This window comes from Octopus sinensis, linkage group LG2, assembly GCF_006345805.1.
Source record: "Octopus sinensis linkage group LG2, ASM634580v1, whole genome shotgun sequence".
In the NCBI taxonomy this organism is placed as follows: Eukaryota; Metazoa; Mollusca; class Cephalopoda; order Octopoda; family Octopodidae; genus Octopus; species Octopus sinensis.
Window position 1 is genome coordinate 160,097,135 of NC_042998.1, and position 13,197 is coordinate 160,110,331.

General features: G+C 39.3%; 1 protein-coding gene across 1 annotated transcript; it reads left to right on the forward strand.

The window, feature by feature from the left end:
• Positions 1–490: 490 nt before the first annotated feature.
• Positions 491–5,021, forward strand: LOC115226618 (uncharacterized protein K02A2.6-like). Its single transcript, XM_029797634.1, has 2 exons — positions 491–922; positions 4,887–5,021. The coding sequence occupies exons 1-2, from the start codon at positions 491–493 to the stop codon at positions 5,019–5,021; spliced, it is 567 nt and encodes a 188-aa protein (XP_029653494.1).
• The last annotated feature ends 8,176 nt before the right edge of the window (positions 5,022–13,197 follow it).

The following is a 13,197-nucleotide window of genomic DNA, read 5'->3' on the forward strand; positions in this document are numbered from 1 at the left end:
AAGCAGAAAGGTCCACCACATTGTAAATGTGACAACCAATAAGCTAGCGGAAATCAAAGAGGAGACCAGCAAAGATGAAGAACTTCAGCTCCTTACTCAGATGGTGATTCAGGGGTGGCCAGAAAAGAGACATCAGGTGCAACCCCTGATTCGTGAATATTGGGCCATCCATGATGATATATCAGTGGAGAATGGGATCCTGATGGCTGGATCCCGAATAAATATACCCAAGTCAATGCAAGAAGAGATTCTTGACAAGATCCACCAAGGGCATCTAGGAATGGAAAAATGCAAGCTCCGAGCCAAGTCAGCAGTATATTGGGTAGGCATGTACAAAGACATAGAAAAGACAGTTTCTACATGCCACATCTGTCAAAAGTACAGAAACTCACAACAAAAGGAGGAAATGATATCTAGTGACATCCCAAGAAGGCCATGGCAAACAATTGGAGTAGATCTATTCACAGAGGGCCAAGAATGGTATTTAATAATGGCCTGCTACTACTCCAAATTTCCATTTGTGAGAAAAGTGAAAGACCTGACAGCCAAAACAATCACTACAGTGGCTCGAGGACTCCTAGCAGAGCAAGGAATACCAGAGCAGATCATATGTGACAATGGAACCCAGTTCACATCACAAGAATTCAAAAAGCTAGCCGATGAGTATGGGTTCAATATTACAACTTCATCTCCACACTACCCCAAAGGTCATGGGTTTATAGAAAGACAGGTGCAGACAGTGAAGAGAACACTAGTCAAATGCCGTGAGACTAAGGAAGACCCACACCTGGCACTTCTGTCTCTACGAGCGACACCACTGAGAGCTGATATGAAATCCCCAGCAGAATTGTTGAATGGCAGGAGGTATAAAACTACCCTGCCAACTAAGATCCAACCTCCTATTGACCAGGAAGAAACAAGGGTAAAGCTAGCAGCCACTCAAGAACAATCACAGAGGTATTACAACAAACATGCACAATATTTACCTGAGATACTTGGAGGACAACATGTGCATACTCAAGATCCCATAACTAAAACATGGATTCCAGCAAAGGTTGTCAGTAGAGCTGAAACTCCAAGATCATATATAATAGAAACAGAATCTGGTAGGCAGCTGAGACGCAACAGGGCCCACATCCGCCCAACACCAGAGCTGTCGAGGAAAACGTGTACAACACCTGCTGCATTGGTGACAACACCCACAGAATCATCACCCCAACGGGCACCAACCACAAATCAGCAGCCCAACAACACACATCAGACACCGGTGCGAAGCACAAGATCCACCAGATGGAGAAAGAACATTCTGCCACCGGTTCGATACCGTTGAAGAAAAAAAAAAAAAGAAAATGAAAAGAGAAGTATCTAATTCAGCCAAACTACAAAGCAGAGGCAGAATAATCTCACGACTTCTGCTGTAGGATTGCCACCTCAGGCTGACAATCCATAGAGCAAGGGAGACTACTCATGTTGTCTTCACTGCCAAAAGACCCCTTTATTTTTTTTCAAGAAGAAGGGATGTTACACATTCATATCTATGTGTTTACGTATACCAAACTACATCTCCACTCTTGGCACTATTTTGTTAATGAACAGTACAACTGTGTGTAAAGTATACAATGTATTACTACGCTGAATGTCGTCGTCCGTGTATCATGAATAGTCAATAAACACGTAATAATAACAATGATTTTCATTTGGTTGTCTATCCCATTAGAACCCAAACTACACATAACATTGACATACAATATATACAATTTAAAAACACAATATACAGTATGCAGACACACGTGCTGAATACAATATATACAATACACACACACACAAACACTCCACAAACATACTTAGTTGAAAGGCCGTTGACTGCGTTGTGGCTTCTCCGCCCTTTGACAGGTCTTATATTTTTGTCCCGCAGTGTGTTCAACAAGCAAGCCTGGTGGGGTTGCCAGTTTAGTCGCCGACGAGCCGATCATGAAACGGGTTGTCCTGGACTACATAGTACCAGCAGCACTCAAGAGTGACCTGACATATACATAATACATACATACATACATACATACATACATACATACATACATACATACACACACATATATATATATAAACGATAATACAAATAATATATGTATTACAAATAGTATATATACATACATACATATATATATATATATATATATATATATATATATACATATATATATATATATAATACAAATAGTATATATATATGCATATATATATATATATATATATACATATACATACATACATACATACATACACATATATATATATAATATATATTATTATATATATATATATATATATTATATATATATATGTGTATGTATGTATGTATGTATATATATATATGCATATATATATATATATATATATTATATATATATATATAATATATATATATATATATATATATATAAACAAATACTAAAAAATAAACACTCAATTTGATTTATACCAAATAATTTAGAAATATCAATGGTTATTTCCCTTGGCTATTAATATGAAATATATTAGATATATATAAGGATCCATTCCAGGGGCCCTATTATCGATTTTTTCAACAATCTGAGTATACTGTGAGGTTTCCAGACATGAGTTCAACTCATATGTCAAGTTTCATCAAAATCGATAAAAAGATGTAGGACGAGTTAGTTAACAACTCCACAAACACACCTACAGACAGAAGTTCCCACATATTTAGTAGATTATCATTTTACTTGTAACTAGACATTTTCTGTTTTAAAACCCATGAAAAATTATTTTTGGGTGGTTTTGTGAGGCTGGAACGAATCAATTATATTTTAGTTAATTTCAAAGGGGAAAATTGATTTGTAAAACGAGCTCGGTCGTGGAACGAATTAAACTCGTACAGTGAAGTATCAGTGATACTCCGTATATACGGAAAAAAGTCAAGGTAGAAAATGCTAAAGTTATTTCATAAAAAAACATTTCAGTACCGGTTTTAGTCATTGAGACTTTTTCAACTGTAAGTATCAAAAACAATTAAATTTTAGAAAAGTTAAAAGAAAGTTTTTTAAAGAATATTTGCATAGTATTCAAATACAAGAGGCATTTTACGTGTTTCTGCTGTCTCTGTCTCTCTTGTTTACTCTTGTGGATTCGATATCGTTGTGAATTCTTGGCAGAGAAGAGGAAGAAGAAAAAGAAGAAGAAGAAGAAGAAAAGAAGAAGAAGAAGAAGAAGAAGAAGAAGAAGGAGGAGGAGGAAGAGAATGTGGAAGTACCATGATAGTAGTAGGATGTTAAATGATCAAGTGACCTAAAAGTGAGTTGTGGATTACAGCAGTGATTGGGACTTTTTTTAATGAATTCTTGGGTATCTCTTGAATGTATCATTTTTAATATGTGCGTGTGTGTGTGTTATTCTAAGGCCGTGGTGGATATGTCACTTGTTGCAGATGCGTTCAAAAGTGGTCTGCATTTTGTAATAAAGAAAGTCTCTTTACTAATTCGTTGGCTACAGGAGGCATCGTACCTGAATTGGTAGAAGGGGAAAATTCTGAAGCTTGGATTTTTGTTATTGGCGCAAATATCGATGTGTTGGCTGAATGTAATTTTTCTATTTTTGGGAATTTTGATCGGGGATCTGTGCAGAGCCATCCTTTGACGGAGACTGTTTTTTGTCTGGCCTATGTATTGCTCTTGAATGTACACAATCTGAGTGAGTGTACAGGCTTGTGCGTGTGCGCCCACGGACAGATGTGCACACTCGCATCAATGTACACATGCACGTAAAATTATATGAGCGCATCTACACACCCATATATAGAACTATATACTTGCACATGTCGACTCTTCCTACTTCTAATCACCACATGCCGCTCCTTCCGGCTTCTAATCACCACGTGGGTCATTTGCTGTCCTCCACGTGGTCAATTTCCTGTTCAACATGCGGCATTTTCCAATTAATTGTTACCCACATACCCACATCAAACCACGACACTGTGTGACCTTCTTCGACCAATCGCAGCCCACCTTACGGTAATAACAATCAGCTTCTGGCATTCAAATTCAAAATGGCTGACGACTAGCATCACGCTTGAAACTCAAGAGTAACAACGAATTTCATTCAAACTGTTTTGATGCATACATGTGACTCCCAATAAATTGGTTGAGTGGCCGTCTTTCGTTTTTTCACTTACTCGTGTACACACACACACACGCACACACACACACACGCACACACACACACACACACACACTCACACACTCACACTCATATAAAAACACAAACACACACACACACTCACACACTCACACTCATAAAAAAACACACACACACGCACATGGTGGTTGTCTACTCCTTATGCAGAGTTTGACCACCTTAGATCCATCATGGTATCTGATGTGGCTTTTTAAACCAGACAATGTATTGAAAAGACACCCACATAGAATGCATATCCGATTTGGACCACTAAGAGCTGCAGTTAAGTTCTGATCTTTGTAGATCTTAAAATGTCTTTTGAGGCCTCCGTTACAATTGCAGACATTATGGCATACACGGCATTGGAAGGTGTGCACAGTTATATAAGTAGAATAGATGATAGAGGTTCGTTTTCATGGGTCCGCAAATGAGATTTAAGCCCAGCAAAAGAAAAGTATGGTCTATCACTAACTGTGCATACAAAAAGGTCATTTAGATTCACCTTCCCGATTGCAACATTCTTCTTTAAATCTCTCTTGGGTCTTGCATATCTTATCCTGGCCTCCTCAAACGCTTTCACTCCACTCCAACTATTGATTACCATCCAGCTCCACCCGAAGCAAGGGTTTCTATGACCTTTAGATCCATTCCTAGTAGTCCTTATGCCATCCTTAAACCTTTTTTTGTTGTTGTTATAGGTCTACACCGGTTGCGTTACTCCTCTGCAAGCTCGTCATAAGACAGCTATTTGGGTGTGCGTTCATCCGCTATTCGAACAATATGACCAGACCATCTCATTTGGTTTTTCAGAATTATTGATTTCATTGAAGTGATGCCTACAGACGCAAAGACATTGTGTCTGGAGTAAAGAAGCCCCATTTAATGTTTAAAATGCGGCGGAGGCATTTTTGGTGGAATCGTTCAAACAATTTGAAATGTCTTTCATAATACGTCCATGTTCCGGAAGAATACAACAGAGTTAGTAAGACAAACGATTTGTAAAGAACCAATTTTGTGTTGTTATTTATATGTCGTTGGCGACACACGCGTGACTCCAAACCGCCAAATATTTGTGCTGCCCTTTGAATTCGCAGATATATTTCTGTGTCCAGATTTCTATTATTATGTACAGAGCTTCCAAGGTAAATAAAGGAGTCCAATAATTTACCTATTTCTTTATTACCCACAAGGGGCTAAAGACAGAGGGGACAAACAAGGACAGACATAGGTATTAAGTCGATTACATCGACCCCAGTGCATTACTGGTACTTAATTTATCGACCCCGAAAGGATGAAAGGCAAAGCCGACCTCGGCGGAATTTGAACTCAGAACGTAACGACAGACGAAATACGGCTACGCATTTCGCCCGACGTGCTAACGTTTCTGCCAGCTCGCCGCCTTAATTTACCTCCAATAATTTACCGATAACGAAAATTTTAGGCGCGTTGCAAGAGTACCACGTGCAGGTTGAAACATTACAACTGTTCTTTTTTTTTCAAGTTGATGGTTAAGCCAAAATCATCACAAGCTGTGTCAGATGCAGATACAAGAGATTGCAGGCCCATTTCAGAGTGATTGACTAGATTGCAATCGTCAGCGTATAAGAGTTCCCTAATGAGTGAATTAAAACCTTTGGTTTTGAATTTCAGTTTGGTCAGATTAAAAACATTCCCTGCTGTTGGATATTTTATGTAAATACCCTCTTCGGAGTTTTGAAAAGCGCGTGACAGCACAGCAGCAAAGTATATTGCAAAGAGGGTGGGTGCATCAAGGTCTCCTTGCTTTACTCCATTTTCCACGGCAAAAGATTCAGAGAGCCGACCACCAAAATTAACTCTAGCCTTCATATCTGGACGCAAAGCCCTGATCATGTTTACAAATTTTTCTGAGCAACCTGAAATCCTTAGAATTAGCCACAGAGCATTTCGATTAATAGTATCGAATGTGTCGCTGAAATCAACAAAGTATAGGGCAAGATTCTGTCCAATGCACTTTTCCTGAAATTGTCTGATAACTAAAGATACAATTAACTGTGCTCCTAGATGAGCAAAAGCCACATTAAGACTCAAACACTATATTTGTAACTATGAAGGTATTTAAACATTCGAACAGAATGCAGACAGAAGCGAAATCCCACAAAAATTACCACACAGATCCTTTGTCCCCGATTTATACAAGGAGACTAAACTGGCATCAATCCAGTCTTGAGGCACTTCCTCAGTTCTCCAATAGTGACGAAAGCATTTTGTCACTCCCATGTTTCAAAAGCTCTACACAGATTCCACCAGACTCTGCACTTACTCTTTCAGCTTTCTCTATGCTTCGTTTGAGTCAGTGTTCAAGGATTCAGAATGAACTGTATTGCCTAAGTTTTGTTTTTCAAAAACTAGATCGTGAATTTCTGGTGATTTGTCTGAAAACCAGTCACTGGATTTAAATCCCACTGAAGAAAACGCAGCCTGAAATACTTTTGTTTTGAAATCTTCCTTCCCATAGATTGTTTCGATCAAAACTGATATTTTCTTTACCGCCGTGGAATCTTTGCAAGTTGCTTGGTAATTTGTAGTTTGCAATATTTAACTTTTTCAGTACCTAAGGACCAGACTGTCGACTTTTAGGCATTATCGAAAGATTCATTTTTCTACGCACTAGACAATGGTCAGTCCAGCTCTCCTCTCATGCCCTGAACACAGGAAACATCTTTCATATCACGCTTTGTAAGCAAAATATAATCTATGGGGTGCCAATCCTTAGATCTTGGGTGCATCCAGGTGGTTTTATATTTATTTTCCTACTTAAACAGAGTGTTGGTAACAACCAGATTATTCTCAGCACAAAACGTCAAAAGAGCTACTCCATTTTTATTACAGTTTCCAATCCCATGTCGGCCTAAAATAGGCCATAAAATGTAGTCCTTTCCAACTCTTGCGTTGAAATTTTCTAATATGATTATCTTGTCGGAAATGGGTATTTTCCTCGCTAATTGTAAGTGCATTTTTAGGTTTCTGCCAACCAATTCAATGATTCTACTAAGATTTGGTGCACGAGCAGTACCTGTGCAGATGAATAATTTTCAGTGGGTGTATCTTGCACTGTACTACCCCCATCTGTTGGCCCAAGAAGACTTTCGCTGGTGCGACATGAGAATTGAGAAAACCAGGAACTTAACAAGGCCTCAGATTTTATCTTGGAGATTTCCTTCTACCAACCAAGGTTAAAGAGCTTCTACTTACACATGAGGTTGGCTTTCTCGTGCCAGACACCAAACCGATACCCAAACGCTCCATAGAGTGATTAAATATAATTCCGGTGTCCGACGCGGAGCAGCTCTTATGTATATACATACATAAAAAGATACATATTTAACCATTTTGTTGGATGGCCGTTGACTATTCATGAGTTTCTCCGGCCTTTGTGTGTGTGTTTGAGTGTACACACACAAACACACACACACACATGCACACACACACACACATGCGCGCACACACGCGCACACACACACACACATTGGGTCATCCCAAAAATAATGCGCTTTTTTTTAAAGTTGCATGAACTAAAAGTCGAAGAGGGACGGGATAAACTACCTACATCAACTTGCTATAAAAGTAGGTAGTAATTTTACCTTGTCCTTATTCTTAATGCAAGTTTTGAAGAGTGCAGTTCGATTTTAACAGTTATTTTTTCAAAGCTATAATGGAAGTGACAAAGGAGCACATTCAGCATATTTTGCTTTATGAGTTCAATAAAGGAAAGAACGCAACGGAAAGTGCGAGGAATATTAATAAGCAGAAGTCAGGGTCACCGGTGGTTCCAGAAATTCGGAGCCGGAAACTACAGCCTGAAAGACGAGCCCTGTCCTGGAAGATCTGTAGGGCTCGACGAGGACGTCCTGCAAACCCTGGTGGGAAAAATCCCATCGTAACTGTTGAGGAACTAGCAGAGATGCTTGGATTTGGTCATTCAAGTCAGTGCTAGAAGAAAAACGACTAACTTTGGTTTCAAGGCGAAAGGTGTTCTTCCATCAGGATAATACTCGGCCTCATAGAGCGAGGGTGATATTTCAAAGGCTTGATCAGTTTGGATGGAAAACGATGCCCCACTCACCATATTCACCAGACATTGCCCCATTTGATTATCATTTATTCCGCAGTCTTCAAAATCATTTCGACGGAAAATATATGAATTCTATAGACGAGATCAGAACAGTACTAGAAGAGTATTTTTCGTCACGGGCAAGTGAATTTTGGAAGAGGGGCCTTGCAAGTGTACCAGATAGATGGAAGAGTATTGTAGAAAATGAAGGAGAGTCTAATTTAGATTAAAACAGAACTTTGTCTTAATTTTGTAAAATAAAAGTATTAAAAAACCGCATTATTTATGGGATGGCCCAGTATATATATAATATATATATATATATATATATATATATATATATATATATATATATATATATATATACATATATGTACGTACCTACCTCTACATGTATATATACACGCATATATGGGTACAGGACACCAAAAAAACGTCGAATACAATGAGAATCGAAAACATACACACAAAACCAAGGAACTGGACATTTTTCTTAAACTACAAAAAAATAGAGTACAGGACAAATAACACAAGGAAAATTCCCCTTCTTCAGTCGCCATGGTTTCATCTACTCTGCGTTTCGAAGGTGAAGGCGATACGCAACTTCGATAGAAACTTTCCTTCCTGCGAAAAGCAAATCAAATAAAATTTGAGATCTTTTTGCGGAGAGGTAAAAATGGTAACAAAAACAGGACAGTAACGACAGTACAAAATATAAACAGTAAAAGAAAGGACAAGGAGAATAACAAGACAAAAAAGGGCTGTTAAGCCGAACGAAAAAAAGTATTGCGAACGCTATTTTTGAGGACGGCGAAGGAGCTAAGAAAAATGCCGTCCACACTTCAAGGAAGTCAGGTCAGAAAGACAGTGGCAAAGCTCTCGTCGCAGGTTAACGGCGGGAGGGAGGAGGAGGAGTAAGAGAAAGGGAGAGAAAAAAGGGGAATGGTTGTGAGGAAACCAGAAAGAATGAAGAATGAGAGAGAGGGAGAGAGGGAGAGAGAGAGAGAGTGAAGAATGAGAGAGAGAGGGAGAGACACGCATCCATTTCTAAGTAAGATTGTTCTTGATATTAATAATGATGCGTACTCTTGACCTTTCTGTCCCCTCCCTTTCTCAGCCTTCATTTATTCTGGTTTCCTTTTCTTCTACTTAACTGTCTCTGTCAAGACTATTTAAGCATTTTATCTGATCAAATTCATCCTATGGTTGTGGAACTGTTTCCGGAGGGAAACGCAGTCTATCAGGATGATAATGCACCAATTCACACAGCTAAACTTGTTACTGAATGGCACAAGGAACATTCTATTGAAGTTGAATATCTTATCTGGTCATCACAGTCTCCAGATCTCAGTATTATTGAACATTTATAGTGCATTTTAGAAAAACACGTAAGGAGTCGATAACCTCCAACATCATCACTACAAGAACTGGAGACTGTTTTAGCTGAAGAATGGACAAAAAGTCATTTGGAAACAATTCAAACTTTGTATGAGTCCATACCTCGTAGAATTCAAGCTGTAGTTACTGCCAAAGGCAGTCCTACTCCATATTAAAATAAATTTGTTTGAAATTTTAAGGTGTTTCCATAATTTTGCCAAACCCCTGGATACAAACACACATGCGAGGGCAATCAACACATGAAAAATGAATAAAATGAAATATACAATGAAATTGCAACGGTCACCCCGGCCCCGCTCCGGGATGATTACGTGATTTCAATTATTTCAAACAAAGAGCCTTTAATAGTTCTTTAAAACAATCTCAACTTACCATTTTATGTCACTTTTAATGTCATCATAATGCCCCACTGGGGCGCTGGGTTCAATACTCACCTCGGACCCCAGTGGATTTACCTCTGAATGAAAAGCTTCTTTCAGAGTTCTATATTTTCCTTCTTCCATCAGAATACATCTTGGTATTCAGTAAATGGCACAAAAGGCTTGATAACGTCAGGGCAACAGGTCTAAAACTTTCGTTATCGGTAAGTTACTTGAGGTTATTGACTCCTTTATTTACCCTGGAAGCTCTGTACATAATAATAGAAATCTGGACACAGAAATACATCTGCGAATTCAAAGGGCAGCATAAATATTTGGCGGTTTGGAGTCACGCGTGTGTCGCCAACGACATATAAATAACAACATAAAATTGGCTCTTTACAAATCGTTTGTCTTACTATCTCTGTTGTATTCTTCTGGAACATGGACGTATTATGAAAGACATTTCAAATTGTTTGAACGATTCCACCAAAAATGCCTCCGCCGCATTTTAAACATTAAATGAGGCTTCTTTACTCCAGACACAATGTCTTTGCGTCTGCAGGCATCACTTCAATGAAATCAATAATTCTGAAAAACCAAATGAGATGGTCTGGTCATATTGTTCGAATAGCGGATGAACGCACACCCAAATACGAGGGACGTTCAATAAGTAATGCCTCTGACCTACTTGCAATTGTTTGATCTAGCTGAAATTTTGCATGTGCAATTGCTTATATCTCTATAGATTAAGTGGCAAATTACAGCTCTGAACTAATTATGGTTTCGGATTTACCGGTGTTTGAACTGAGTCAAGTGTGAAATGGAGCCTGTTGAGTGTCGAGCAGTGATCCGGTTTTTATATTTGAAAGGACGCACACCACGGGAGACTTTTGATGAAATGAAAGTAACTTATGGTGATGATGCCCCATCATATGACCTTGTAAAACGCTGGCATCGTGAATTCAAACATGGTCGGAACTCTGTGGAAACAGCTCCCAGATCTGGTCGCCCCCCTTCTTCCATTGATGAGGCATCGAGGCTGCCATTTTGGAAGATCGACGCATAACTATTCGCCAAATAGCCCATGAGGTCAAGATTAGTACCGGGTCTGTGGAAACTATCATTCATGACAATTTGCATATGCAAAAGGTGTCTGCCAGATGGATTCCCAGGCTGCTCACATCTTTCCAGAAGCAAGAATGCGTCGAGTGCTCGAGGATGAATTTGGAGATATGCCAAGAAGATGAGTCAATTTTTTTCAAAAGACTGATTACACAGGATGAAACCTGGGTCCATCACTATGATCCAGAGACAAAAGCCCAGTCAATGCAGTGGAAGCACCGTGACTCACCTCCTCCAAAGAAGGCAAGGGTGCAGCGCTCCGCTGGCAAGGCCATGCTCACAGTCTTCTGGAACCAGGACGGAGTAGTGATGACAGATTTCCTGGCAAAGGGTACCACAATTATAGGAGCCTATTATGCTTCACTTTTGAGGAAATTAAGAGAAGCTATCAAAATCAAGAGGCGGGACAAGGTCAGCAAAGGCATCCTCCTCCTGCAGGACAACGCTCCGGTCCACAACTCGCTGTCGCCAGATCAGAAGCACAGGCGTGCGGCTATGAACTCCTCCGCCATGCCCCTACTCTCCTGACCTTGCACCCTCAGATTTTCACCTCTTCCCAGCCATGAAGTTGTTTTTGAAAGGAAAGTGTTTTCCAAATGATGCAGCCTTGATTTCTGAAGTCACGTCGTGGTTGGAGGACCAAGCTGGGGTCTTCTACAAAAACGGTCTCCAGAGCTGCATCACACGATGAGAGAAATGCGTTACTCTGGGTGGTTCCTAGGTAGAAAAAGACTAATAACTGTGCCAAGTTTCGTTGCTCTACTGCTATGGGAAGTTGGTCAGGGGCATTACTTATTGAACGCCCCTCGTAGCTGTCTTATGACGAGCTTGAAGAGGAGTAACGCAACCAGTGTAGACCTAAAACAACAACAAATAAATAGGTTTAAGGATGGTATAAGGACTACTTGGAATAGATCTAAAGGCCATAGAAACCCTTGCTTCGGGTGGAGCTGGATGGTGATCAATAGTTGGAGTGGAGTGAAAGCGTTTGAGGAGGCCAGGATAAGATATGCAAGACCCAAGAGAGATTTAAAGAAGAATGTTGCAATCGGCAAGGTGAATCTAAATGACCTTTTTGTGTGCACAGTTAGTGACAGACCATACTTTTCTTTTGCTGGGCTTAAATCTCATTTGCGGACCCATGAAAACGAACCTCTATCATCTATTCTACTTATATATCTGTGCACACCTTCCAATGCCGTGTATGCCATAATGTCTGCAATTGTAACGGAGGCCTCAAAAGACATTTTAAGATCTACAAAGATCAGAACTTAACTGCAACTCTTAGTGGTCCAAATCGGATATGCATTCTATGTGGGTGTCTTTTCAATACATTGTCTGGTTTAAAAAGCCACATCAGATTCCATGATGGATCTTAGGTGGTCAAACTCTGCATAAGGAGTAGACAACCACCATGTGTGTGTGTATGTGTGTGTTTTTATATGAGTGTGTTTGTGTTTTTATATGAGTGCGAGTGTGTGCGTGTGTGAGTGTGTGTGTGTGTGTGTGTGTGTACACGAGTGAACAAACGAAAGACCGCCATGTATGGATCAAAACAGTTTGATTGAAATTCGTTGGTTCTCCAGAGAGGGAGAGAGAGACAGAGAAGAGATAGTAGAGATAGAAGAGTGCGCATCGTAATTATTAAGATAAAACTTACTTGGAAAAGGATGCGGGGCGTTCGATCATATAATATTATAAATAATATATAAATATATGCATATATACATACATATGTGTACAAACCTACATATATGTGTATACGTACATGCATATATGGGTACAGGACATTAAAAAAAAACAACCTTGGACACAATGAAAAACGAAAACATAAAAACAAAATACATAGAAACGAACTTTTTTTAGATCAACGAAAAAAACAAACAGAGAAACGAGACATGCAACATAAAGAATATTCCCCTTCTTGAGTTGTCCCTGTTTCATAATAATTTTTCTATTGTCTTGGCTTAACAACCCTCAACGTTTGCTTTTATTGTTTTGTTCTCACTGTCCTGTTCTTGTTACCACTTTCAC